The 24,740-nt window shown below is 49.1% G+C and overlaps 1 protein-coding gene across 11 annotated transcripts; it reads right to left on the bottom strand.

Moving 5' to 3' along the window:
* Positions 1 to 24,687, bottom strand: SFXN2 (sideroflexin 2). Of its 11 annotated transcripts, none has more exons than XM_003825525.6 (12): positions 24,564 to 24,687; positions 12,431 to 12,616; positions 12,071 to 12,241; positions 10,698 to 10,796; positions 9,834 to 9,909; positions 9,420 to 9,505; positions 7,447 to 7,507; positions 7,012 to 7,078; positions 6,322 to 6,371; positions 5,628 to 5,677; positions 3,266 to 3,313; positions 1 to 1,508 (listed from the first exon to the last, which is right to left on the bottom strand). In XM_003825525.6, the coding sequence occupies exons 2-12, from the start codon at positions 12,589 to 12,591 to the stop codon at positions 1,409 to 1,411; spliced, it is 969 nt and encodes a 322-aa protein (XP_003825573.2). In that variant the 5' UTR covers positions 12,592 to 12,616; positions 24,564 to 24,687; the 3' UTR covers positions 1 to 1,408. The 11 variants fall into 11 exon arrangements, 8 of the variants coding, with proteins under 8 accessions (XP_003825573.2, XP_034787282.2, XP_054949307.1 ...); XM_034931391.3 differs by lacking the exon at positions 24,564 to 24,687 and adding an exon at positions 22,526 to 24,497; XR_008620029.2 differs by lacking the exon at positions 24,564 to 24,687 and adding an exon at positions 22,526 to 24,506 and having other exon boundaries at positions 1,458 to 1,508; positions 5,628 to 6,371.
* Positions 24,688 to 24,740: the final 53 nt, after the last annotated feature.

Genomic DNA, 24,740 nt, shown 5'->3' with positions numbered 1-24,740 from the left:
TGCTCTTTCAACAAATTTATTCAATTCACAGTGATATCTGTTGGACAGTCAGCAATCCTACCAGACAAAACTCATACACACATTGATTCCAGATGAGAAACAACAGTCCCCCAAGGAGCTTGAGAAATCACCTTGGGCAGCCAAGCTGGGGAAGGGAAGTGGCTGTGCTTTGCTGTGTGTCCTTTAAGGCTCTTTGGTCCTGGTTGATTTCCTCTTAGAAGGTTCCAAATAAAACTTCCCTTTCCTATTCAGTACACACCAGTCTTTCTTTGGTGTTTAACCTAATGGGCGGAGGAAGGGAGGCAGCCAGGAAATTATACCCATTAAAGTGTGTGGTTAATGCCTATATATATCATTTTTACTCACAGTTAGTGGACTTATCTTTTAAAACAGAGATATGTAGCAGTGGGGTAAGAGAACTTCCCTTATTATAGAGAAGATTCCAAGAATAGATTCAGACATGATTTGAAGAACCATGTAACTCTGCTGCCTTGCACGGTCCCCTTTTTAGCACTAATAACTCCTAAGTGTCTGATAATTTCAAGGTTAGCAGCACTCCCAAAGAAGCTGTCCGGGCTGGGTGTGGTGGCTCATGCCTGTAATCCCAGCAATTTCGGAGGCCGAGGCGGGCGGATCACCTGAGGTCAGGAGTTCAAGACCAGTCTGGCCAGCATGGTGAAACCCCGTCTCTACTAAAATACAAAAATTAGCCGGGCGTGGTGGCAGGTGCCCTGTAATCCCAGCTACTTGAGAGGCTGAGGCAGGAGAATCGCTTGAATCCAGGAGGCAGAATTTGCAGTGAGCCGCGATCGCGCCACTGCATTCCAGCCTGGGCGACAGAGCAACACTCCATCTTGAAAAAAAAAAAAAAGAAGCTGCCTGACCAGGGGGCAACGAGGAGGAGGATGTGGAAGGGTGATGAGCCCCAAGGAGACAGAGTCCTTTCCCCCTTCTTTTTCCTGAGTTCAGCTAGAATTACATGGGTAAAAGTTTCCATTGCTCGGGAGAGGAGGAAGCGAAGAAGAAAGAGGTATAGAAGCTTCCTTTTGATCCAAGGTCTTTTCCTCAACCCTGGCTGGAACCAGAATCCTAAAGGTTTCCTAACTTTTCCAAATGATGTGCTTGGATGTCTCCTCCCTGAGAGGGCCTCAGCTTCTGGTCTCCAGGGGACAGGGGTTGAGGAAGCAGCTAGAAGACATTGGCCTTTGCTACCCTTTTTCACTTTTTTCCCCTGAGGTCCAATCAACCAGTACCAGGGTGTAAGTATGAGGCATTCATTGTCCCACCCCCCAATCTACCCTGGCCTTCAGGCCTTGTTGGCAAAGGGGAAGGAGGACACAAGTGTGCACGTAGCTAAGGAGGAGCTGGTGAATATGGGAATAGACTGGTCCTTGCTGAAGTGGGGCATTTAGAGACCCTTATTGAAGTAGACATAAGGCTCAAGTTCTCCATACTTGGCCTTGATAGTGTCTTGGAGCTTCGGTTCCAGATAGGAAACTGGCAATTCACTGAAAAGAGAGGAGAAGGGGATTATGAGCACGCCACCAGGAACAAGCAGTAAGTTACCCTCAGATGAATATCACCTCCAAGAAGCCCTCCTGATTTTTCCATCTAGGATTATTATTGGCCTCTGTATACCACAATGTTGCTTTACCATTACTCAGGCCTGACTTCATTCTCCTTGGGCTATGGTTCTTCGTTTCAACTTCCATCTTCTCCACAAGATTACAAACACAGTGCTTGGGACACAAGAGATGTCTAGCAGATGACCATGGAACTAGTATTGAACTAGAGTACTGAGGAAGGGGAGACTGGAATTGTCTGGGTATATATTCAAGCTACACTTGTCTCCTGGGGTCAGTCACCCTCCACCCCCTAGTCTGATGTATCCCTTCCCTTTTCCATCATCCCTTCTCCCTGCTTCCTCCTTCTTGGACACACAAAGGAAATAGAGGGGTTTCGGTTGTCAGCCCTCTGCCTGTCCCTTTATTTATTTATTTATTTACTTATTTATTGAGATGGAGTTTCACTCTTGTTGCCCAGGCTGGAGTGCAGTGGTGCAATCTCGGCTCACTGCAACCTCCACTTCCCAGGTTCAAGCAATTCTCCTGCTTCAGCCTCCCAAGTAGCTGGGATTACAGGCATGCACCACCACACCCGGATAATTTTGTATTTTTAGTAGAGACGGGGTTTCTCCATGTTGGTCAGGCTGGTCTTGAACTCTCGACCTCAGGTGATCTGCCCACCTCGGCCTCCCAAAGTGCTGGGATTACAGGCGTGAGCCACCACGACCAGCCCCCTTATTTAATGTTAACGACCAACGGGGAACGGTGGCTCACGCCTGTAATCCCAATACTTTGGGAGGCTGAGACGGGCAGATCACCTGAGGTCAGGATTTCAAGACCAACCATGGCCAACATGGTGAAACCCCATCTCTACTAAAAATACAAAATGAGGCCAGGCGTGGTGGCTCACGCCTGTAGTGCCAGCACTTTGGGAGGCTGAGGCGGGCGGATCACAAGATGAGGAGATTGAGACCATCCTGGCCAACATGGTGAAACCCCGTCTCTACTAAAAATACAAAAATTAGCTGTGCGTGGTGGCACGTGCCTATAATCCCAGCTACTCGTGAGGCTGAGGCAGGAGAATCGTTCAGGGAGTTGGAGGTTGCAGTGAGCCGAGACTGCACCTCTGCACTCCAGCCTGGCGACGGAGTGAAACTCCATCTCAAAAAAAAAAAAAAAAAAAAAAAGAGCTGGGCATGGTGGCAGGCACCTGTAATCCCAGCTACTCTGGAGGCTGAGGCAGGAGAATCACTTGAACTGGGAGGCGGAGGCTGTGTTGAGCCGAGATCGTGCCACTGCACTCCAGCCTAGACAACAAGAGTGAAACTCCATCTCAAAAAAAAAAAAAAAAAAAAAGTTAAAAACCAGATCCAGCCAGAGGAGAGCTTCCTAATAACCCAGCTGGCAGGGAGAGAAAGTCTCTTGTTGCTCCCCCACCTTCTCTTCAAGGCAGTGCTTGCTCCACTGGGAGGGAGCAACCTTATTCCTGTCCCTGGCTTCTCCTGCCCCTCGCAGATCTGTTTTCGTTTGCCAGAATTCACCAGGGTTAAGAGGCCCAGCCTTTAGGCTGATGGACACTTGTCCTCAGACAGGTGCTGCCCTTCCTGCCCCTTCCCTGTCTCCTTCTGGACAGCAGGCAGATCAGGGAGCGTGCTGGCAGCGTGGTCAATTAAACCAAGTAAGGAATGAACAGCAGATACCATTTCTGTGGGAAAAGCCCACACGCCACTGGCACCATGAAGATGAGGCTGCAAGAAAGGAGAAACCAAAGCATCAGGGGACATCTCCCCACAGGCCCGCCCATCCCCCATCCCCAAGGGAAAGGAGCAATGCCCAGGCACCTGGCCTGCCTTCCCAGCTGGCACCATATCCTCTCCCTCCAACCCTTCTCCTGTTCCCGCAGTGCGAGGATACTCACTCTGGCAGGGGGATAAAACCAGTACCCTCCTGACCCCCATCACTCATTCCCACCCTTACTGCATTGTTCAAGCAGAGGAAGAAGACAATGAAGTAAACAGGGACTGTGAGCAGCGGGCCTAAGGAGCACAGGCACTGCTGGCATCGAGCGAAAGGAGCGACGAGGAGGGAGAGGAGAAACTTGGAGGGGGAGGAGCAACATGGAGGGGGAAGAGCGACATGGAGGGGAGGAGCATCATGGAGGGAGAGGAGGGACATGGAGGGGGAGGAGCGACATGGAGGGACAGGAGCAACTTGGAGGAACAGCATGGAGGGTGCAGAGCGACTTGGAGAGGGAGGAATGACTTGGAGGTTGCGGAGCAACTTGGATGGGGAGGAGCGACTTGAAGGGGGAGGAGTGACTTGGAGGGAAGGAACTACTTGGAGTAGGAAGAACGACTTGGACAGGGAGGAGCAACATGGAGAGGGAGGAAGGACATGGAGGGGAGGAGCAACATGGAGAGGGAGGAAGGACATGGAGGGGAGGAGCAACATGGAGAGGGAGGAAGGACATGGAGGGGAGGAGCGATGAGGAGGGAGAGGAGCAACTTGGAGGGGGAGGATTGACTTGTATGGGGAGGAGTGACCAGGATGGGGAGGAGTGACCAGGATGGGGAGGGGCACTATGGAGTGGGGGAGGGGCACTATGGAGGGGGAGGAGTGAGTCTGTGGATTCTGAGACCTGCTTCTTTATTGGTTGAACACCTGGGCTGTCAGAGCACAGTGAAAGGCAGTTTCTCCAGCTTCACTGTGCATATAACTTCAGGAGCTTATTAAAATGCCAGGTGCCAACTGAGGGGGTCTGGGGAAGGACTTCAGAGTCTTTACTTCTAACAAGTTATCAGAGGATGCCAACAATGCTGGCATGGACCAGGGTTTGGGAGGCAAGGTCTTACAGGACGCGGGACTCTGACAGACCTGGGTTGGTATCCCAGTTTTACCACTTACTAGCTGTGCCATCTTGGACAAGTTACCTCAGAGACACAGAGGGAGGACAACCTACTTTTTAGGGCTACTGCAGACCACTTTGCAGTGCCTACTTTGCAGGGTTACTGTGAGGATTCAATGAGATATGTATGTAAAGCACCCAGCCCATGGTAACTACTCAATTAGCAGAAGTTGGTATAGCATAATGTTAGACTGTTGATCAAATCTCAGCTCCAGCAGTTACCAGCTATATACCCTTGGGCAAGTTTCTTACTCTGTCTAAGTCTCAGTTTCTTCATTTGTAAAAGGAGATGATAATAATATGTAGATTTCTAAGGCTGGGAGAATTAAGTGAAATTATAGATATGAAACACTGGGTTCAGTGGGGACACAGAGAAAATATACAGTCAATGTTAGCTGTTAGTGATGCTGTCATTAGTCTCGTGGCCCTGAAATGCATGGTGAACGCTAGGACATCTCCAGTTAATGGCAGATACCTAAGAACCCTGACGTGACTGGTGGCATTTCCCTCCTGTGTGAGTCTGGGACACATGACAGTCCCAGCCAAAGCTATGTCTCCTCGTTCTTATCTCTTCTGTAAAACTGCTCCAGACAGCCAGGCGCAGTGGCTCATGCCTATAATCCCAGCAATTTGGGAGGCCGAGGCAGGTGGATCACTTGAGGTCAGGAGTTCGAGACCAGCCTGGCCAACATGATGAAATACAAAAATTAGCAAGGCATCGTGGTGCGTGCCTGTAATCCCAGCTACTCAGGAGGCTGAGGCAGGAGCATTGCTTGAACCTGGGAGGTGGAGGTTGCAGCGAGCTGAGGCTGCGCCATTGCACTCCAGACTGGGCGACAGAGCGAGACTCCATCTCAAAAAAAAAAAGCAAAAAACAAAAAAATTGCTCCAGACTTAAGGTCAAAGGAGAGACCCTGGGATGGGAGGGCACCTCAGCACTGGACTTCCTACATGGACACGTGCATAAAGTCTAGCCAGCCTGATGCCCTCACAAAAGATGGGGTGAGAGCTTTCCAGATGGACCACAGGTATTCTGAGCTTGACCACTTTTAAAGTCAGGTAAAGGAGTACACGTTCTCCAACACGGGCTAGACAAGACGACACATCTTGAGTGCTTCAGCCACGCAGAACCCAAATCATCAAAATATGATACTTACAAGCACCCGCTCAGCATGACCTGCAACGGGGCATGCAGGACCTTGACTTTCTGTATAAAAACAAACAAAAGACAGATCCACATGGTACTTCTATGCCTTAAGGTGAACCCCAACCCTGCTCTGCCATGGATCAGCCAGCTAGAAAAGCCCACAGGTGGCTGGGCGCAGTGGCTCATGCCTGTAATCCCAGCACTTTGGGAGACCGAGATGGGCAGATCACAAGGTCAGGAGATCGAGACCATCCTGGCTAACACAGTGAAAACCCGTCTCTACTAAAAATACAAAAAAATAGCCGGGCGTGGTGGCAGGCACCTGTAGTCCCAGCTGCTCGGGAGGCTGAGGCAGGAGAATGGCATGAACCCGGGAAGCGGAGCTTGCAGTGAGCCAAGATCGCGCCACTGCACTCCAGCCTGGGCGACAGAGCGAGACTCCATCTCAAAAGAAAAAAGAAAAACCCACAGGCAAGGACCCCCTGGCCCTTAAAGAAGGCCTTGTTCTCTGCAGACCAGGTAAGGAAACTGGCCATGGTATATCTAAACAGGAGGTCAGTGGAGACTGGTGTGGGCTTGAGTGAGATGACAGCATGGTAGCTAAAGGGAAGGATGGGTGGGGGAGGGCAGGTCAGGCGTCCCCAGGGACAGATGTGGCTGGAGGCACTCTGGGCAGGGAAAATGCCAAAGCAAACCCTACATACCTGCATGAAGTGCAATTTCTCAAGCCTTTCCATGATGACTGGCAGCAAGACTGGAAGAGACCAGGGAGAAGCTGAGGGGAGGGCTGGGAGGCTCTCCCCAGGACTCCTTCTGAAGTCAGACCAGGAACCAAGTGGTTCCCTCTCCTTCAGCAGAAGCTCCAGAAAATACTTACCACTAGGCAGAACAGAAGAGCAAGTAGGCATGACCACCCCCAAACTTTCTCCCCAAAGTCCTGGCAGAACAGTGCTTCCCAAGCTTCTCAACCTGCACACTTGCAATATCAGGAAAACATGTGCTGCTAGGTCCAAAGCTACCTTCTCAAAACTCAAAAATGTATTTGTACGTTCGTGCAAACAAATTTTGCAATACACCCCCTGCTGGAAGCAAACCAAAGCAGGGAATTTATTTTCTCTATCACTCTCCCTAGCACCCCACACTGTGTCTAACATTAAACACAAGGGCTTGACAAGTATTAATAAAATGAAAATAACTTTCTACCCCAAACCTTGGATGAACTGATGTTCTAGGAACTAGTGTGGTTCTTCTAGGCTTACAGCAATCAAGCAAAGCAGTTTGAGAAGCATGGCTGTAGAAGGTGGGCCCCACCTCCCACCCAAAAGCTGAGTGTGGCTGAGACCTCCACCCTGCGTCACAGGCTTCCCCAGGATGGAAGGGCTTCCCCATCTTACTCATCCCAGGAGCTGCCATGGTGATCCGAGAAATAACTACTTGGGTGATGCCTATGGCCGCAGCTCTCTGAGGGCAGAAAATAGTAAGTTGTCAGAAATGATGTATCCAGTGTACATGTGCTGCACCAGGGGGCTGGGTCAGCATCATGGCCAAGTCTGAGATGGTAAAGGGGAAGGGAAGGACCCTCCAGTTGCTGAGTGACCTCACTTTATCCCCTCCCACCTAGCCAGGTTTTTATGGACCAGAAATGATGGAGAAAAGAGAGAAGGGGCCTGTTCTGAACAGAGAAACATGGGGAAAATTTGATAGGGAGTGAGGATGGAGCCAGAAAAGGCTTCTCAATCCTATATTGGTGCCTACTCTGACCACTAAGGAGGGGACAGGGTATGAGAGGGAATTCCCTCCTCCCACCCCAAAGGGAGGCCTCTGCTCACCCGGGAATGACCAATCTCATTTTCATTCCTGTCCTTCACGCAGATTCCCTTTATGAGCTCCCTAAACACAGACAGGAGTTACTGGACTTGGGAAAGGGGTGATGGAAGCCTGCCAGCCACATGACATGCCAGGGGACCAAGGCCAGGCCACTTAAGCTCCAGGAAGCCACCTCCTGTAGCCTGGGCCTTTGACCTTCCTTCTGCACTCCAATAAGCAGTATCTTAGGAGTGATCTAGGGCAGTGGCTGAGAGCGGTGGCCCTGGGCCCGAACTGTCTGGGTTGAGTCCTGAAACTGCAGGGGATGTGTGTGACCTTGAGCACAGTCTTTAACCCTCCCAAAGCCTCAGTTTTGCTTATCTGCAAAATGGGGATCATCCTGGCACCCACTTTACAGGACCTGGTAAGGATTAAATGAGATAATGGCTGTGAAATACTTGGTCCAGCACCTGACACACAGTATGATCACTCCACCACAAACAGTAGCTACTCTAGCTATTCCTTTTTTTTTTTTTTTTTTGAGACAATCACACTCTGTCACCCAGGCTGGAGTGTAGTGGCATGATCTTGGCTTACTGCAACCTCCATCTCCTGGGTTCAAGCGATTCTCCTGCCTCAACCTCCCCAGTAGCTAGAATTACAGGCATGCGCCACCATGCCGGGCTAATTTTTGTTTTTGTTTTTTGGTTTTTTTTTGTGATGGAGTCTCGCTCTGTCACCCAGGCTGGAGTGCAGTGGTGCGATCTTGGCTCACTACAAGCTCCGCCTCCTGGGTTCACAACATTCTCCTGCCTCAGCCTCCCAAGTTGCTGGGACTACAGGCACCCGCCACCATACCTGGCTAATTTTTTGTATTTTTTAGTAGAGACGGGGTTTCACCGTGTTAGCCAGGATGGTCTCGATCTCCTGACCTCGTGATCCGCCCACCTCAGCCTCCCAAAGTGCTGGGACTGCAGGCGTGAGCTACCGCGCCTGGCCCTAATTTTTGTATTTTTGGTAGAGATGGGGTTTTGCCATGTTGGCCAGGCTGGTCTCAAACTCCTGGCCTCAGGTGATCCTCCTGCCTCAGCGTCCCAAAGTGCTGGGATTACAGGCGTGAGCCACCGCACCCAGCCCACCCCAGCTGTTCTTCTCAGGCCAGTTCTTGACAGCACTCAACTCAAGCCCCGGTAGGTGGCAGGGACTCATTCTCCTGTTAGGAAAGGGCCACTGGATAGGGAAGGAAAGATGAATGGAGTAGCATGTGTGCACAACTATTCTGGTAGTGCTTCCTCTACAAAGACTAGTGTGAACATTTTCCATTTGTTGGTAGTCCCAAGAAAATGTGGCTTGTAGATATTGATGATGATGACAATGGTAGAAATAACAGTGAACACTTATGTAGCATCTCTTATGTTCCAGGTGCTATTTTGAGTGCTTTACATATATTACGTCATTAAAACCTCATAACAGAGATTTCTCTAGTCAAGAAATAAGAACTGTGAGACACAATGAGTTTCTCCTTTACCTTTTCTCCTGAAAAGCTTAGAGTTGGGTGCCTGGAAAACTTCTGTCTACTCCTCTGGCTTCTTTCAAAGCTTCTGGGTTCTGTGCTATCTTTAGACACCTCAGCCTGCTACATTTCATTCTGTATGCCATCCCCAGGGCTTGGGAAGTAGGAGGAGTTCACAATTTTAACACAGGTCCAAAAGGACATGATCCAGTGTAAAACTCCACAGGTCCACCCTGTCTTTCCCATCCCACATCACCCAGGAGAGGACTCCCACGGGACTCAACACACGGCCTAACCCAAAGTCACCCACCACTCCCCGGGCCATCACCATGGGAGCTGCCAATCCCAGGGCCCTTCAGAGGCTCAGCCCAGCAGCCCTCCCCATGCCCACCGCAGTCCCCAGAAGCCGCCCACTGCTTTGGTTTCTTGCCCCTTTTCTGCTAATCTTGTGGTTTGTAGGGAGAAAAAGGGGCCTTTACTCACTGCTGTCGCATCATGGGGATATTGACACAGTTAGCCGCAGCCACAGCGGCAAAGGGCACCCAGCGGCCCACCAAGGGCGGCGCTTTCTGTTGGGGGAAGAGAACAGTAGGAGTTGTTCAGAAGCGCTGGAAGATGGGAGGGGAGGGGGCTGAACGACTAGAATACAAAAAAGAAAACTAGGCCTTGCTACCGCCATACATCCAGACACCCAGTCTGGGAACCCCAAACTCCCTCAAAGGCCCAAGAAGAACCAATCTGGGGACAGCCCTGGTGTATTTCTCATCACTTGGCCAGCCGGGCTCTGGCCATTCCCAACTCACCCAGCCTGGGGAACTGTCCCTGGGGGAAGGACGTTTTCCCTAGGACTCTGCTGCCCCCGCGTGGCCACCATGCTGCAGCGGCCCCAGACCATACCTTTGTCAACATGTTCATGCCCACAGCCGTGGCCACAGCAGTGGTTGTGGCTGTGAAGTAGGAAAGGGCCATCTGCCTGGGGGAGGAGAGAGATGCTTGGGAGTGGGGCCCCTGCCGGCTGAGGGCCAAACCACGGGCTTGAGGGAGAAAGTCGGCTGGCGAGGCTTCGTGCGTGAAAACCGCACAGGATCTGTCCCCAGCCTTATCTTGTGACCCTCTCCCCCTCACTCACAGTGCCCCAGCCCCCTTGGACTTCTTTCAGTACTGTGAACATGCCAAGTTCCTCCCTGCCTCGGAGCCTCTGCACACGGCTGCTCCCTATGCGGGGAGGTGTTCCCTGGGCTCTTGGGTCATTCATCCCTCATCCTTCAGGACAGTTGAAATGTCGTCTTCACAGATGGGACTGCTCTAAGTGGCCTAACTACACAGACACCGCTCTGCTGTTCTCTGCCTTGCAACCCTGGTTTTCTGGGTGGTTTTTTTTGTTTGTTTTGAGACTGATCTTAGGCAATCTGCCTGCCTCAGCCTCCCAAAGCGCTAGGATTACAGGTGTGAACCACCGTGCCTGGCCCAACCACATGTCTTAACAATGTATCCCAGCATCTAGAACCATGCACATCCCCAGCACATAAGACACACTCAAGAAGAAATATTTAGAGAATGAATGAATAAACACATTTGGAATTGGTCTAGGAAGAAGATCCACCCCTACTCAGCTTGAGAAAATATTTCCAAACCCTGGGAAAGGGTGACTTGGTCACCTGCTCAGTGCAGGTGCTACCCAGGAAGGACTACAGCCCAGAACCCTTTAGAAAAGCTGTTCGTGGGGAGACACGAGGACAGCCTGGGGTTCAGGTCTCCTACCTGACTGATGTGGGGGAAGCCGCATTCCTGTTGGTGTAGTTGACTAAGGCATTGAAGGACTGGTTCACCCACTGCCAGAAGATCACCGCCGGCATCGTCCTACCAGTGAGGAAGGCCAGGAGAGGCAGAGAGAAGTCAGATGGCAGGGAGTCCTGAGGGTATGCCAGTCAAAGCACATGATCTGCAGGTCCCCACACTGTTCCCATACTAGTTTTTTATTTTTTATTTTTTTGAGACCAAGTCTCACTCTGTCACCCAGGCTGGAGTGCAGTGGTACGATCTCAGCTCACTGCAACCTCCGCCTCCCAGGTTCAAGCAATTCTCCTGTCTCAGCCTCCCAAGTGGCTGGGACTACAGGCACACACCACCACGCCTGGCTAATTTTTGTATTTTTAGTAGAGACGGGGTTTCACCATATTGGTCAGGCTGGTCTTGAACTCTTGACCTCAGGTAATCCACCCGCCTTGGCTTCCCAAAGTGCTGGGATTACAGGCATGAGCCACCGCGCCCAGCTTGTTCCCATACTGTTTTATGCACCTGGGCTTCTGCGCAGGCTGGCCCCTCTGCCTCAAATATCTCCCCCTCCTCCTTCCATACATGGCCAACCCTGCCCTGTTGAGAGGGATCACTTCCTCCATGGAGCCTTCCCGACCCTTCCCCTGCCCCTCCTGAGACAGAGTAAGTCACTCCATGCTCCTGCTCCCACAACCCCATGTTCTTCCTCCAACCTACCACTTACCAAGCTGTACTGTAACTGTTTACTTCTTGGTCTCCTCAACAAAACTGGGAGCTCCTTGACGGGAGGTTACTGAAGCCTTCACATTCCCAACACCCGGCCCAAAGCCCAGCTCAATAGCTGAACCAATCAATGCGTGGGGTGGGGGACGCAGGGGAGGAAGGAAGAGGTAGGAAGAAGAGTCACATATCCAGCAGCTACAGAGGCAGTCTATTCTCTCCCCAACCAAGCCAAGAAAGGGACTTCCTATTGTTTTGTTTGGGTGTTACATAATTAAAATCATTGTGGAATAAGTACTTTTTAAAGAGGGAATTGGGGTAGCTTATTTGTTGAGGGTTCTACACAGGACTGCCTCAGTTAAAATCCAGGCACCCATATTTCCTGCCTGTTTAAACCTGGACAAGTTCTTCAGCTTCTCTAGAACTCTAGTTCTTCATCTATAAAATGGAAATAATAGTACCTATAGTGTAGGGTTGTTGAGAGGGTTAAATGAAGCAATACGTGCAAAGAATGTAGCATAGTGCCTGGTATCCGGTAAGTGACCAATCAAGAGAACTATTATTATTATCATAGTATGGCTCCCTGACCAGCAGATCCAGGCAGCTGTACCTCCCACGGCCCTGCCCCCAGCTCCCACCTGTAGAACTGGAGCATGAAGCCCGTGATGATCATGCCGCCAGGGAGCTGGAAAGACATGCGCCCGATGACATTCATCTTCTCCCCAGTGTCGGGGTGGAAGGCCGAGTCATACAGCTTCTTGGCATACAGCAGCTGCTCCACTTGGGTGCCTGGGGGCACAACCCCCATCCTGCCACCCAAGGACAGCAGGCAGTCACCATCCTGCCTGATCAATGTCTCCCAGTCTCCCCACTCTCACTTCTTCCAGCCCCCAGCCCTGAGATTTCTGCCTATTCCTTCACCTTCGGTTTCCACCTCCTCCCAAGAGGACCCCATCAATGTTACCCTACTACTTCCAGCCCCTTCCCCGACCCCTCACCTGCTCTTCTCCACCATCACCTTGGCCCAGTCCAGCTCCCGCTCAGATACAAAGACAGTGCGGGGGTCCGTGATGTTTAGGAAGTGCTTCACTCTCCCCAGGAAGGTGTGCTGGTCCCAACGGGGGGCATCGATGTTAAAGCCAGACAGGTCAGTCTCCATCTTGCTCACACATAAAACTGTGGACCTAAGAGACAAAGGAAGAAGATGACTGTCCCCTAAATCAAAGCCCACCACAGAGGACCTGAGCACGTCCCACTGTTGCAGACTGCCTGCTCTCACCATCTACTGGGCATCGTCTGACTCAGCTTGGGAGGGCCCAAGTGAATGGTCATCAGATTGAGCAACTGGGCACCAACATGTGTTTCCTGAGGGCCTGCTGGTGGCCAGCTCTGTGCTTGACCATACAGCAGGAGGGACTGGAAAAGGGGACAATACAGTGCCTGTGCTTGGGGAGCTCTGGGAACAAAAGCCCACCCATTAAATAGTATAATACCCCCAGGTGTTTCTGGCAGGGGAGATGGGAAAAGTAGCCATTTTGAAAAACAGCCGGCTGGGTGCAGTGACTCATGCCTGTAATCCCAGTACTTTGGGAGGCCGAGGCAGGGGGATCATGAGGTCAGGAGTTTGAGACCAGCCTGGCCAACATGGTGAAACCCCATCTCTACTAAAAATACAAAAATGAGCCGGGCGCAGTGCCAGGCACCTGTAATCCCAGCTACTCAGGAGGCTGAGGCAGAAGAATTGCTTGAACCCAGGAGGCAGAGGTTGCAGTGAGCTGAGATCACACCACTGCACTCCAGCCTGAGCCTGGGTGACAGAGCAAGACTCCATCTTGGGGGGAAAAACAAAACAAAACAAACAAACAAAAAAACACCCAAAGCCCTTTGTACTTCTTTTTTTTATTTAATTTTACTTTTTTTTTGAGACAGGGTCTCATTCTCTCACCCAGGCTGGGATGCAGTGGTGTGATCATGGTTCAATGCAACTATTACCTCCCAGGTCAGCCTCCTGAGTAACTGGGACTACAGGCACATACCACCACCCTGGCTAATTTTTGTATTTTTTGTAGAGATGGCACCTCGCTATGTTGCCCAGGCTGGTTTCAAACTCCTAGGTTCAAGCAATCCTTCTGCCTCGGCCTCCCAAAGTGCTGGGATTACAGGTGTGAGCTGCCGCATCTGGCCTATTTTATTATTTAGAGACAGAGTCTCATTATTTTATCCAGGCTGGAGTGAATGGTAATTGACAGGCATGATTATAGCTCACTGCAACCTCGAACTCCTGGGCTCAAGCAATCCTCCAACCTCAGCCTCCCAAGTAGCTGGGACTACAGGCATGCACTATCATGCCCAGCCCTTTTATTCTTCTTAACAAGGTCTACCCTTGAGGGAAACTATTTTACCAGAGCCTAACCATCTTGGGTTGTACCAGAACTTAAGTGACTTGGGGAAAGAGAACTCCAGCCACCTCTTGCCTTCCTGCCTCACCTAAAGAGGACAAGGGGAGGCTGAGAAGCTCTTGTGAAGGTTCAGGGGCACAGGCTCCCCAGAAGACTGAGACCTCATCACAGGACTGTAGATCCTCCACTCCCTCACCTCACCACTGCACCAGCAGGGCTCCTGTATCATTACAAGGATTATAACAAAAAGAGTAACAAGTCTTAGGCCCTATTTAAGAAGCCTCGAGAGACCCATAGACAGCAAGGGAGATAAGAACAAGGACACCAGAAGAAAATTTAGCCTTTTATACCTATAGCTACAGCAAACAGTAAACATAGCCTAGATAAACAAAACCTCACCCCTCAGTTCCTCTCACAGGGTACATCATGTGCAGCTTTCAGTGAAAAATTACAAGGCATACTAAAAAGAAAAAAAAAAAAAAACGCAGTTTGAAGAAACAGGCCAAGCATCAGAACCAGATTTAGATATGAGATTTTAGAATTATCAGACCAGGAATTTTAAATAACTATGGTTAAAATTAATTAATTAATTAATTAATTACAACGATGGTTAATATTCTAAGGACTCTGAAGGGAAAAGTGGACAACAGACAAGAACAGACAAATAACATAAGCAGTGATGGAAAATCTTTTTTTTTTTGAGATGGAGTCTTGCTCTGCCACCAGGCTGGAGTACAATGGCACGATCTCGGCTCACTTCAACCTCTGCCTCCTGTGTTCAAGTGGTTCTCCTGCCTCAGCCTCCCAAGTAGCTGAGACTACAGGCGTGCACCACCATGCCCAGCTATTTTTTGTATTTTTAGTAGAGACGGGGTTTCACCATGTTAGCCAGGATGGTCTCGATCTCCTGACCTCGTGATCCGCCCACCTCGGCCTCCCAAAGTGCTGGGATTACAGGCATGAGCCACCACGTCCAGCCGGAAACTCTTAAGAAAGAATCAAAAGGAAATGTTGGAAATCAAAAATACTATAACAAAGATGAAGAAAGTCTTGGATGGACTCATCAGTAGACTGGACATGGCCAGGGAAAGAATCAGTGAGCCTGAACATGTGTCAGTAGAAATTGTCCAAATGCAAAAGGCCCATCCATGGCAGACTGGATAAAGAAAATGTGGTATATGTACACCATGGAATACTATGCAGCCACAAAAAAGAACGAGATCACGTCCTTTGCAGGGACATGGATGAAGATGGAGGCCATTATCCTTAGCAAACTAATGCAGGAACAGAAAACCAAATATCACATTTATAAGTAAGAAAACCAAATATCTCACTTAAAAGTGGGAGCTAAATGATAAGAACACATGGACACAAAAACGGGAGCAACAGACCCCACTGGGGCTCACTTGAGGGTGAAGGGTGGGAGGAGGGAGAGGATCAGAAAAAATAACTAATGGGTACTAAACTTAGTAGCTGGGTGATGAAACAATCTGTACAACCCCAGTGACACAAGTTTACCTATGTAACAAACCTGCACGTGTACCCCTGAATCTAAAGTAAAAGTTAAAACAAAAAAAAGAAACAAATAATATTAATGCAATTATACTAATACAACGGCTTGGACTCAGATCCTCCATACACAAATTCTGTCTCTCATTGAGAAACACTGAGTCTGTGGTGGTAGGGATGGTGTGGGAATGTTGGTCTTCCTAGATCATTGGAATTACTATTTGGGGATGCATACCATCTGATTCTGTTAGTCGTTACCCATTTCCACCTATCCCATATCTTACAGAAGAATCATCTCAAGTACTAACTGCTTTATATCCCTTAAAACATTTCTAGTTGGGGCCAGGCGCAGTGGCTCACACCTGTAATCCCAACACTTTGGGAGGCCGAGGCGGTTGGATCACCTGAGGTCGGGAGTTTGAGACCAGCCTGACCAATATGGTGAAACCCCATCTCTACTAAAAATACAAAAATTAGCCGGGCGCAGTGGCAGGTGCCCGTTATCTCAGCAATTCGGGAGGCTGAGGCAGGAGAATCGCTTGTACCTGGGCAGCAGAGGTTGCAGTGAGCCGAGATCACGCCACTGCACTCAAGCCTGGGTGACAGAGTGAGACTCTGTCAAAAAAAAAAACAAAACTTTCTAGTTGGCCAGGCATGGTAGCTCACATCTGTAATCTCAGCACTTTGGAGGCCAAGGCCGGTGGACCACCTGAGGTCAAAAGTTTGAGACCAGCCTGGCCAACATGGTGAAACCTCATTTTGTATTTTTTTTTCTACCAAAAAATAGAAAAATTAGCCAGGTGTGGTGGTGCACACCTGCAGTCCCAGCTACTGGGGAGGCTGATGTGGGAGGAATGCTTGAGCCCAGGAGGCGGAGGCTGCAGTGAGCCAAGATCAAGCCACTGCACTCCAGCCTGGGTGACAGAGTAAGACCCTGTCTCAAAAAAAAAAAAAAAAAAAAAAAAAAAATGGACTTTCTTGGACAAACAAAACAGGAAATTTGTCACTGGCAGACCTTACTTACAAGATGTTAAAAGAAGTTCTTCTGGTCAGGTGGGATGGTTCACACCTATAATCCCAGCACTTTGGCAGGCCAAGGCAGGAGCATCGCTTGAGCCCAGGAGTTTGAGACCAGTCTGGGCAACATAGTGAGACCCTGTCTCTACAAAAATTAAAAAAGAAAAAAACATAGCCAGGCGTGGTTGCATGTGCCTGTGGTCCCAGCTACTTGGGAGGCTGAGGTGCGGGGACTGCTTGAGTCTGGGAGGCTAAGGCTAAGCCTGCAGTGAACTGTGATCGTGCCACTGCACTCCAGCCTGCACGACAGAGTGAGACCCTGTCTGGGAAAAAACACTAACAAACAAACAAATAAAAATCTTTATTTCTCTCATTCTGAATTGTTAACAGTTAACAAACAGATACGTTTGTTTAAAATAGTAGCAACAATGTATTTGGTGATTACATTTTATGGATCAGAGAAATCCATGACAGCAGTAATATCAAGGACAGGAGGGGAGAATTGGGAGGACTCCATTCTAAGGTACTTGCACACTCCATGCAGTGGTATAGTGTTATTTGAAAGTGGATTTGGATTAGTCATAAATGTACATTGCAAACTCCTGGGCAACCACTAAAAAGGTTTTCAAAAGAAGTATAATTGATATGCTAAGAGAGGAGAGAAAATGGAGTCATACAAAAAAAGCTGACGCTTTTAAATGTTTGCCTGAAAGCTTCAGGAAGTCATTGAAAGACTTTAAGAAGAAGAGTGACAAGATCAGATATGTAGTTTACTAAGAACAAACTGGGTAGTCATGAGAATAAACAGGATGTGGATGGACCTCACGGGATGCAGGGAGACCAGCTGGACGAGAACCCCAGTAATCCAGGCAAGAAGAGGTAGGGCTCAAATGAACCCACGTGCACTCAGAGGAGAGACCAACAGGAGAGAATCTTTCAAAGAAGCGGAATGTTAGGGTCTGCTAAGCAATAGGTATAAGAGGAACATTTCATCAGTCAAGGTTCAACCAGAGAAGCAGAATCAGTAGATTACAGACAGACAGACAGACAGGTAGATACCAAAACATAACATGGGGCAACATGGAGTTCCTCTAACTCCTGAGCTCAAGCAATCTGCCTGCCTTGGCCTCCCAAAGTGCCAGGATTACAGGTGTGTGCCACTGCACCTGGCTATGACACATACATATACATATTTTATATATTTCTAAAATATATTTGTATACTATAATATATATTATATTTTATAAATATATAAATTATATATCTATATAAATAATTAATTTTTTAAATTTATAGATATAGCAACATATATTTATAATATATAAATTTATATATAAATTTATTTATATAGACATGAATTATGTTTAAATATAACATATAAAAATAATATATAAACATAATTCATATAGCTATACAAAATCATATATAAATATATAACTTTATATATTATAAATATATATTGATCTATCTATATACATTTTATAATTTTTTTTTCCTTTTTTAGGCAGGGTCTCAGCTGGTTGCCCAGGGTAGAGTGGAGTGGTGCAATCATAGCTCACTGTAATCTCAAACTCCTGGGCTCAGGGAATCCTCCCATCTCATCCTCCCTAAGTGCTGGGATTACAGGCATGCACCACTCCTGGCCTAAATATATATAATGCTGACGTAATATAATATTGATAAAATATAGAAATTGATTTATCACAAGGAATTAGCTAATTGGCTCACATAACTGTGGCTGTTGGCTAGGCAATCCTGAAGTCAGCAGGGCAGGCGGCCAGCAACAGACCATCCCAGGGGAGAGGGAGCAACGCGGGTAATGGCTCAGAGTCCAGAACCTCAGAGGGGGTTCAGGGGTGTTCTAGCCCTCCTTTAAAGGGCTTCCACCTGATTAGGTCAGGCCACCCAGGATAATCTCCCTTTTGATTAACTTAAAGCCAAACAATTGAGGAATTTAATTAGGTCTGCAAAATCCCCTCACAGCAGCACCTAGATTACTGTTTGTCTGAAGAGCTGGAAGATGGTGTGTGTGTGCTCCTGGGTAGCCACTATAACTGGAATATACCAGAGAGGGAATCCCGGGAGTCTTGCTTAGCTTAGCCAAGTTGACACATGACAAATATCCAGAGTGATACCTAGGGTTTCTGACTTGGGCGATAGGTGCTAACAGAGAGAGCACAGAAAAATTGGCTTTGAGGGAGAAAATATTAATAGTAAGCTTGATTTCTGCATGTTGAGTTTCAAATACCATGGGATTTTTTTTTTTTTTTTGAGACAGGGTCTTGCTCTGTTGCCCAGGTGGGAGTACAGTGGTATGATCATGGCTCACTATTCCAGCCTCCACCTCCCAGGCTCAAACGATCCTCTGACCTTAGCCTCTCAAGTAGCTGGGACCACAGGCATGTGCCAACATGCCCGGCTAATTTTTGTATTTTTTGTAGAGACAGGGTCTCCCTATGTTGCTAGGCTGGTCTCAACTCCTGAGCTCAAGGGATCTACCTGCCTCAGCCTCCCAAAGTGCTGGGATTACAGGAGTGAGCTACCAGCCCCGGTCCTGCCATGGGTTTTTTTTTTTTTTTTTTTTTTTTTGAGAGGGAGTCTTGCTCTGTCACCCAGACTGGAGTGCAGTGGTGCGATCTCGGCTCACTGCAACGTCCATCTCCTGGGTTCAAGCAATTCTCCTGCCTCAGCCTCCTGAGTAGCTGGGATTACAGGTGCGTGCCACCACACCCAGCTAATTGTTTGTATTTTTAGTAGAGACGTGGTTTCACCGTGTTAGCCAGGATGGTCTGGATCTCCTGACCTCGTGACCCATTACCCGCGTCGGCCTCCCCAAGTGTTGGGATTACAGGCGTGAGCCACCAAGCCCGGCCGGGATTTTCTTAAATGCAATAGGCCTCTTCCTGTCTCAGGTCCTTTCCAAACACAATACTCAAAAGCTAGTCTTTCCTCACTTCACTAAATAGTACCTATTTGTCCTTTTATTTTTTTGTACAAATAATTTTCAGATTTACTTCTATAGCTTCTACTACTAGGTCATTTTGTTTTTTTCTTGGAAATAGAGCCTTAGCTAAGTTAAATAATTCACCTGTGAAGTGAGGTGGTATGTTCATTTTGCTCACGACTGTCACCCCAGTGCCTAGCACAATATTCAAGTATTTGCTGAATAAGAAGTTCATCAGCCTGTGGGTATTCAGGCTTGAAAGAAAACAGAGGTCAGAGCTAGAAGGAAAAAACTGAGTCAGCAGCATCGAGGTGATTTACGATAAAGTTTTCCAGCGAGAACACACAGAATGGGAAGAGGAGAGAGCTGAGGACAAACCCTGAAAAATCAGGACATTTAAGAAGCCAAGGCCGGGCACAGTGGCTCACACCTGTAATTCCAGCACTTTGGGAGGCCGAGGCGGGTGGATCACCTGAGGTCAGGGGTTTGAGACCAGGCTGGCCAAGATGGTGAAACCCCACCTCTAATAAAAAAAAAAATACAAAAATTAGCCGGGCGTGGTGGCAGGCACCTATCATCCTAGCTATTCGGGAGGCTGAGGCACAAGAATTGATTGAACCCAGGAGGCGGAGGTTGCAGTGAGCCGAGATTGTGCCACTGTACTCCAGCCTGGGCAACAGAGTGAGACTCTGTCTCAAAAAAAAAGAAGCTGAGGCCGGGCATGGTGGCTCATGCCTGTAACCCCAGTGCTTTGGAAGGCTGAGGCGGGCGGATCACGAGGTCAGGAGTTTGAGACCAGCCTGGCTAACATGGTGAAACCCTGTCTCTACTAAAAATACAAAAAATTAGCCGGGCGTGGTGGCAGGTGCCTGTAATCCCAGCTACTTGGGAGGCTGAGGCAGGAGAATCACTTGAACCCGGGAGGTGGAGGTTGCAGCGAGCCGAGATGGCGCCACTGCACTCCATCTTGGCAACATAGCAAGACCCTGTCTCAAAAAAATAAAAAATAAAAAAGAAGCCGAGAAAAGGAAGCCCCCAAAGATGGGAAGAACCACCAGAAAGAAGAGAGAAAGGAGGTGGAGACAGGCACAGGCCTGTAATCCCAGCACTTTGGGAGGCCAGGAGTTCAAGTTCAAGAAAGGAGGCAGAAGGGACAGTGTTGGGGAAGGAAGAGCAGTGGTCAATTTTTAGATTTTTCGTTAAGGCGGAAGAGACATCAGAAAGCTGATATGCTGGAGGTACGCCATTTCCTAAGAGGAAAGACCAGGGACAAGAGGAGAGGCTCAACATGGAGTATCCACAGCGCCCTGGCCTGGCCCCGATGCTTCTCTGAAGCAGCAATCTCCAGAGAAGTCAGAAGGCAGACAGAAAGAGTCCACTGCCAAAACAGACTTCCCCTCTCCCCTGCCACCTGGCCTCCTGCAGGCTGCTTCAAAGACCAAAGGCATTTATCTCAGTCCCAGCTGAAGCAAGAGTGGGAGGAGGGGAAAAAGTTCACTTTCCCAGGCTCTACATGAACCTAAAAGGAGTCAGCTTGGCTGGCTGAACACACGCTGCCTTGGCTTACAGAGCCCCAGGCTCATACACGCTGGAGACAGCCTGACTGAGCAAAATGCTATGCCTCCCCCTCAGCACACACATACACACAGAGCCAGACCTTCTCTGACATCTCTGTTCACCTTAACGCAACATTGCAAAGTCCTCTGCTTCTCAGAATGGAGGGACTATCATCAAGGGGTAATCTAAACATTTGCTAATTATGCAAGAGCCTTTGCCTTCTTAACTGAAGTCAGGATAGAAACTGCAGAGTCCCTGTCTTAAATAAAACATAAAGCCAAAACAAAAACAAAACAAAAAAAACACTAAAGGATCTGTCTGGAACATTTCCCCCCACACACCCATTGTCCCCCAATGGGCACTCTTCCCCGACTCCTTCAGGACAAACTCAAATCCTTCTGTGATATATACTCCTACAGCATCCTGTCCTTTGCAGCATGCTGGGCGTTTGTGATTGTCACCTTCTTGTCATTGACTGTGATTTGTGTAAAGTCTGCCTCCCCTGACAGACTGTAAGGCTCACAAGCATCGGGATCATGTCTGTGATGTTTACTGCTACATGTTTCACATGCCCTCGAAGAATATTTACTGCTTACCTGAAATGCATTCCAACTTCTTCTTGGGTCTCTTGGCATCAAGGATGTCACCTCTTTTAAGTCAAACTTAGAACCTGCCTAGGTTACAGAATTAAGAGCATGCTTTCTTTCATGAAGTTGCAAAACTGTCTACCTTGCCTGTACTAAGTCATATTGGTCTCTAAATTTTCTTCTACAGTTACTGTCCCTCCTCCCACACAAGCCACATCTAGTCTTCCCTAAAAAGGTCATCATCATGTCCAGGGTAGCCCCACTTCTGTATGGTCCCACCACTAGGAACAAAGTAGGAGTAAAAATCAGACCAGCGATTTAATGATATCTCCCTCCTAGGATTAGAGAATGTCACAGCTTGAGGCCGGGCACAGTGGCTCACGCCTGTAATCCCAGCACTTTAGGAGGCCGAGGCAGACGGATCACGAGGTCAGATCGAGACCATCCTGGCTAACCCTGTGAAACTCTGTCTCTACTAAAAATACAAAAAATTAGCCAGGCGTGGTGGCACGCACCTGTAATCCTAGCTACTCAGGAAGCTGAGGAAGGAGGATCGCTTGAACCCGGGAGGCGGAGGTTGTAGTGAGCCGAGATCGCACCACTGCACTCCAGTCTGGGTGACAGAGCAAGACTCTGTCTCCACAAAAAAAAAAAAAAGAAAAAAAAAAAGAGAGAGAATGTCACAGCCTGAAGACATGTGATCTAAGATCTCAGTTTACAGAAGAGGAAACTGAAGCCTAGAAAGGTGCACATGGATTGGGCCACCACAGTGGGCATTTTTGATACACTTGGACCTGCACTAAGCGCTTGCAGCAGATATAAACATGAACAATCAACAGATCCAGTCCTCAAAGATTGGACAACAGCTAAGGCCTTACTTCCCCAAGGTCCTCTATCCACTATAGCCTACTTGCCAACTCCGAGGCCTGGCACGGTGGCTCACACCTGTAATCCCAACACTTTGAGAGCCCAAAGCAGGCGGATCACCTGAGGTTGAGAGTTCAAGACCAGCCTGACCAACATGGAGAAACCCCCGTCTCTACTAAAAATACAAAATTAGCCAGGCGTGGTGGTGCATACCTGTAATCCCAGCTACTTGGGAGGCTAAGGCAGGAGAATCGTTTGAACCCGAGAGGTGGAGGTTGTGATGAGCCGAGATCGCACCATTGCACTCCAGCCTGGGCAATAAGAGTGAAACTCCATCTCAAAAAAAAAAAAAAAAAAAAAAAAGGAAAGAAAGAGAGGGAAACAAAGAGAAAAAAAAAGAAATAGACTACTGCCACCTCTGACGTAATGCTCATCCTTCCCAGAAAGAGCAGATTTTCTCTGGCAAATGGTATCAGAGATCAGAAAACAAGCTTCCAAATTCCTTCTGAGGTATCCTCTTACAAGCAGAAGTGCACAAGATTACTGTTTGTAGCCCCAGGTAGGTAGAAAAACGAAACATCATCGCTGGTACTCACATCAGAGGAAGATCAAGGTAGCCAAAGACCCCAGAAGGTCAGACACAAAGACCACTGAGACAGGCAAGGATTAGGGTCAAGGCTGCCTAGAGCAAGCTGGAAAATGAGGGTAATAATTACAAGAGCAGGCCCAGGTATAGGCTTATGGGTACTCGTCTGACTCCAAGGCAAGTGGGCTGTTAGGCACCAGACAACTTAGAAAGAGCAACCTCCCTTGCCTTTTTCACAAAAGGGCCAACAGTCTGGAGATGAGTAGATTATAGGGGTTTGTGCTCCTGTATCACCTCCATTCATCACCTCCTTAGTCAAGGCTCTGAACTGCTTTTCTCTCCAAGGATCTGAAGCAGGTATGCAAGCAGCAGATGTTGATTTTTGTTTTCTTTTTTTTTTTTTTTTTTTTTTTTTTGAGGCAAGGTCTTGCTCTTTCACCCAGGCTGGAGTACAGTGATGTGATAATAGCTCCTGGGCTCAAGCAATCCTCCAGCCTCAACCTCCCGAGTAGCTAGGACTACAAGTGCGCCACGGAACCTGGCTAATTAAAAATTTTTTTTTTTTGTAGAGGCAGGGTCCTACTGTGTTGCCTGGGCTGGTCTCCAACTCCTGGGCTCAAGCCTTCCTCCCCTTCCGCCTCTCAAAGTGCTGGGATTATAGGCATGAGCCACTGCGCCTGGCCGCAATTACCAATTTCTAGGGGTTGTGAAAATGAAATTTGGTATGAAATGTATTTCATTAGGAAGGATGTAATTTCTATACGGGCTGATTTTGTCCACTGCTGTGTCTCCAGCGTCTAGAACAGGGCCTAGCACGTTTGTGTAAACTCTTCTTATAGTCCTCTGCATCGGGAAAGGGATGGGAGGTAGCACTTCCCAACCCACCCCAGTGTCCCACTTGCTCTTCCTTGGCTAAAAATGCAGGCTCATTTTTGCCTCCTCCAGGACTACAGATGGTACGCGGTCCTGTCCAAAGCAGCTTAGCAAAACCGGCCAGAGGCTGGGCACAGTGGCTCACCACTTTGGAACACCTGTAGTCCCAGCACTTTGGGAGGCCTAGGTGGGCGGATCGCTTGACCCCAGGAGTTCGAGCCCAGCCTGGGCAACATGGCGAAACTCCGTCTCTACAAAAACAAAATACAAAAAATTATCCAGGCGTGGTGGCGCCCGCCTGCAATCCCAGCTACTCGAGAGTCTGAGGCGGGAGAATCGCTTAAGCCTGTGAGGCGAAGGCTGCAGTGAGCCGAGATCGCGCCACCGCACTCCGGCCCGGGCGACAGAGCGACACCCTGTGTCAAAACAAAAACCGGGCCGATCCCCAAAACGCCTTTCACCTGTGCTTTCAGCTCACCTCAGGGCTCAGGGCCAGCCCCCAGGCTGCTTCTTGCCCTCCGACAGACGGCCTCCCCCCATCGGTACTCCCCCATCCCGGACAGCTCGTAACGCCCCAGCCGCTCGGCCTGGCACTCCTAGGCAATGGGGGTCAGAGCAGAGGGGCCCATCTGCAGCCCCAGGGCGCTCTTCGCGCCACGTGGCTTCTGCAGGTGGAAGTCCAGCCCGCGCTGCAGCCCCGCCTGGGCAGTCAGGACAGCAATCTCAGCACCCACCCGAGATGTGGGGATTGGAGGTAGACAGGGCGAGCGCCATTGTCCCAAGGCCCCTTACCTGGTCCCGGGACAAATGCCACCAGTTACAGCCCGCCTTGAAAACCGGCCCGGGTGAGAGGAGGACCTGGGCTGGGGAACTGCCCCCACGCCCGCCCCACGCCCCTCCTTTTCGACCAATCCCAGGCCGGGAGGCTCCCGCCAGCCACGTGGGCAGGCTTTCTCCACTCCCTGGTCC

This window comes from Pan paniscus, chromosome 8 (assembly GCF_029289425.2).
Source record: "Pan paniscus chromosome 8, NHGRI_mPanPan1-v2.0_pri, whole genome shotgun sequence".
Taxonomy (NCBI): domain Eukaryota; kingdom Metazoa; phylum Chordata; class Mammalia; order Primates; family Hominidae; genus Pan; species Pan paniscus.
Note: the sequence above shows the minus strand (reverse complement) of the source record. Positions and strands in the feature narration are given on the sequence as shown.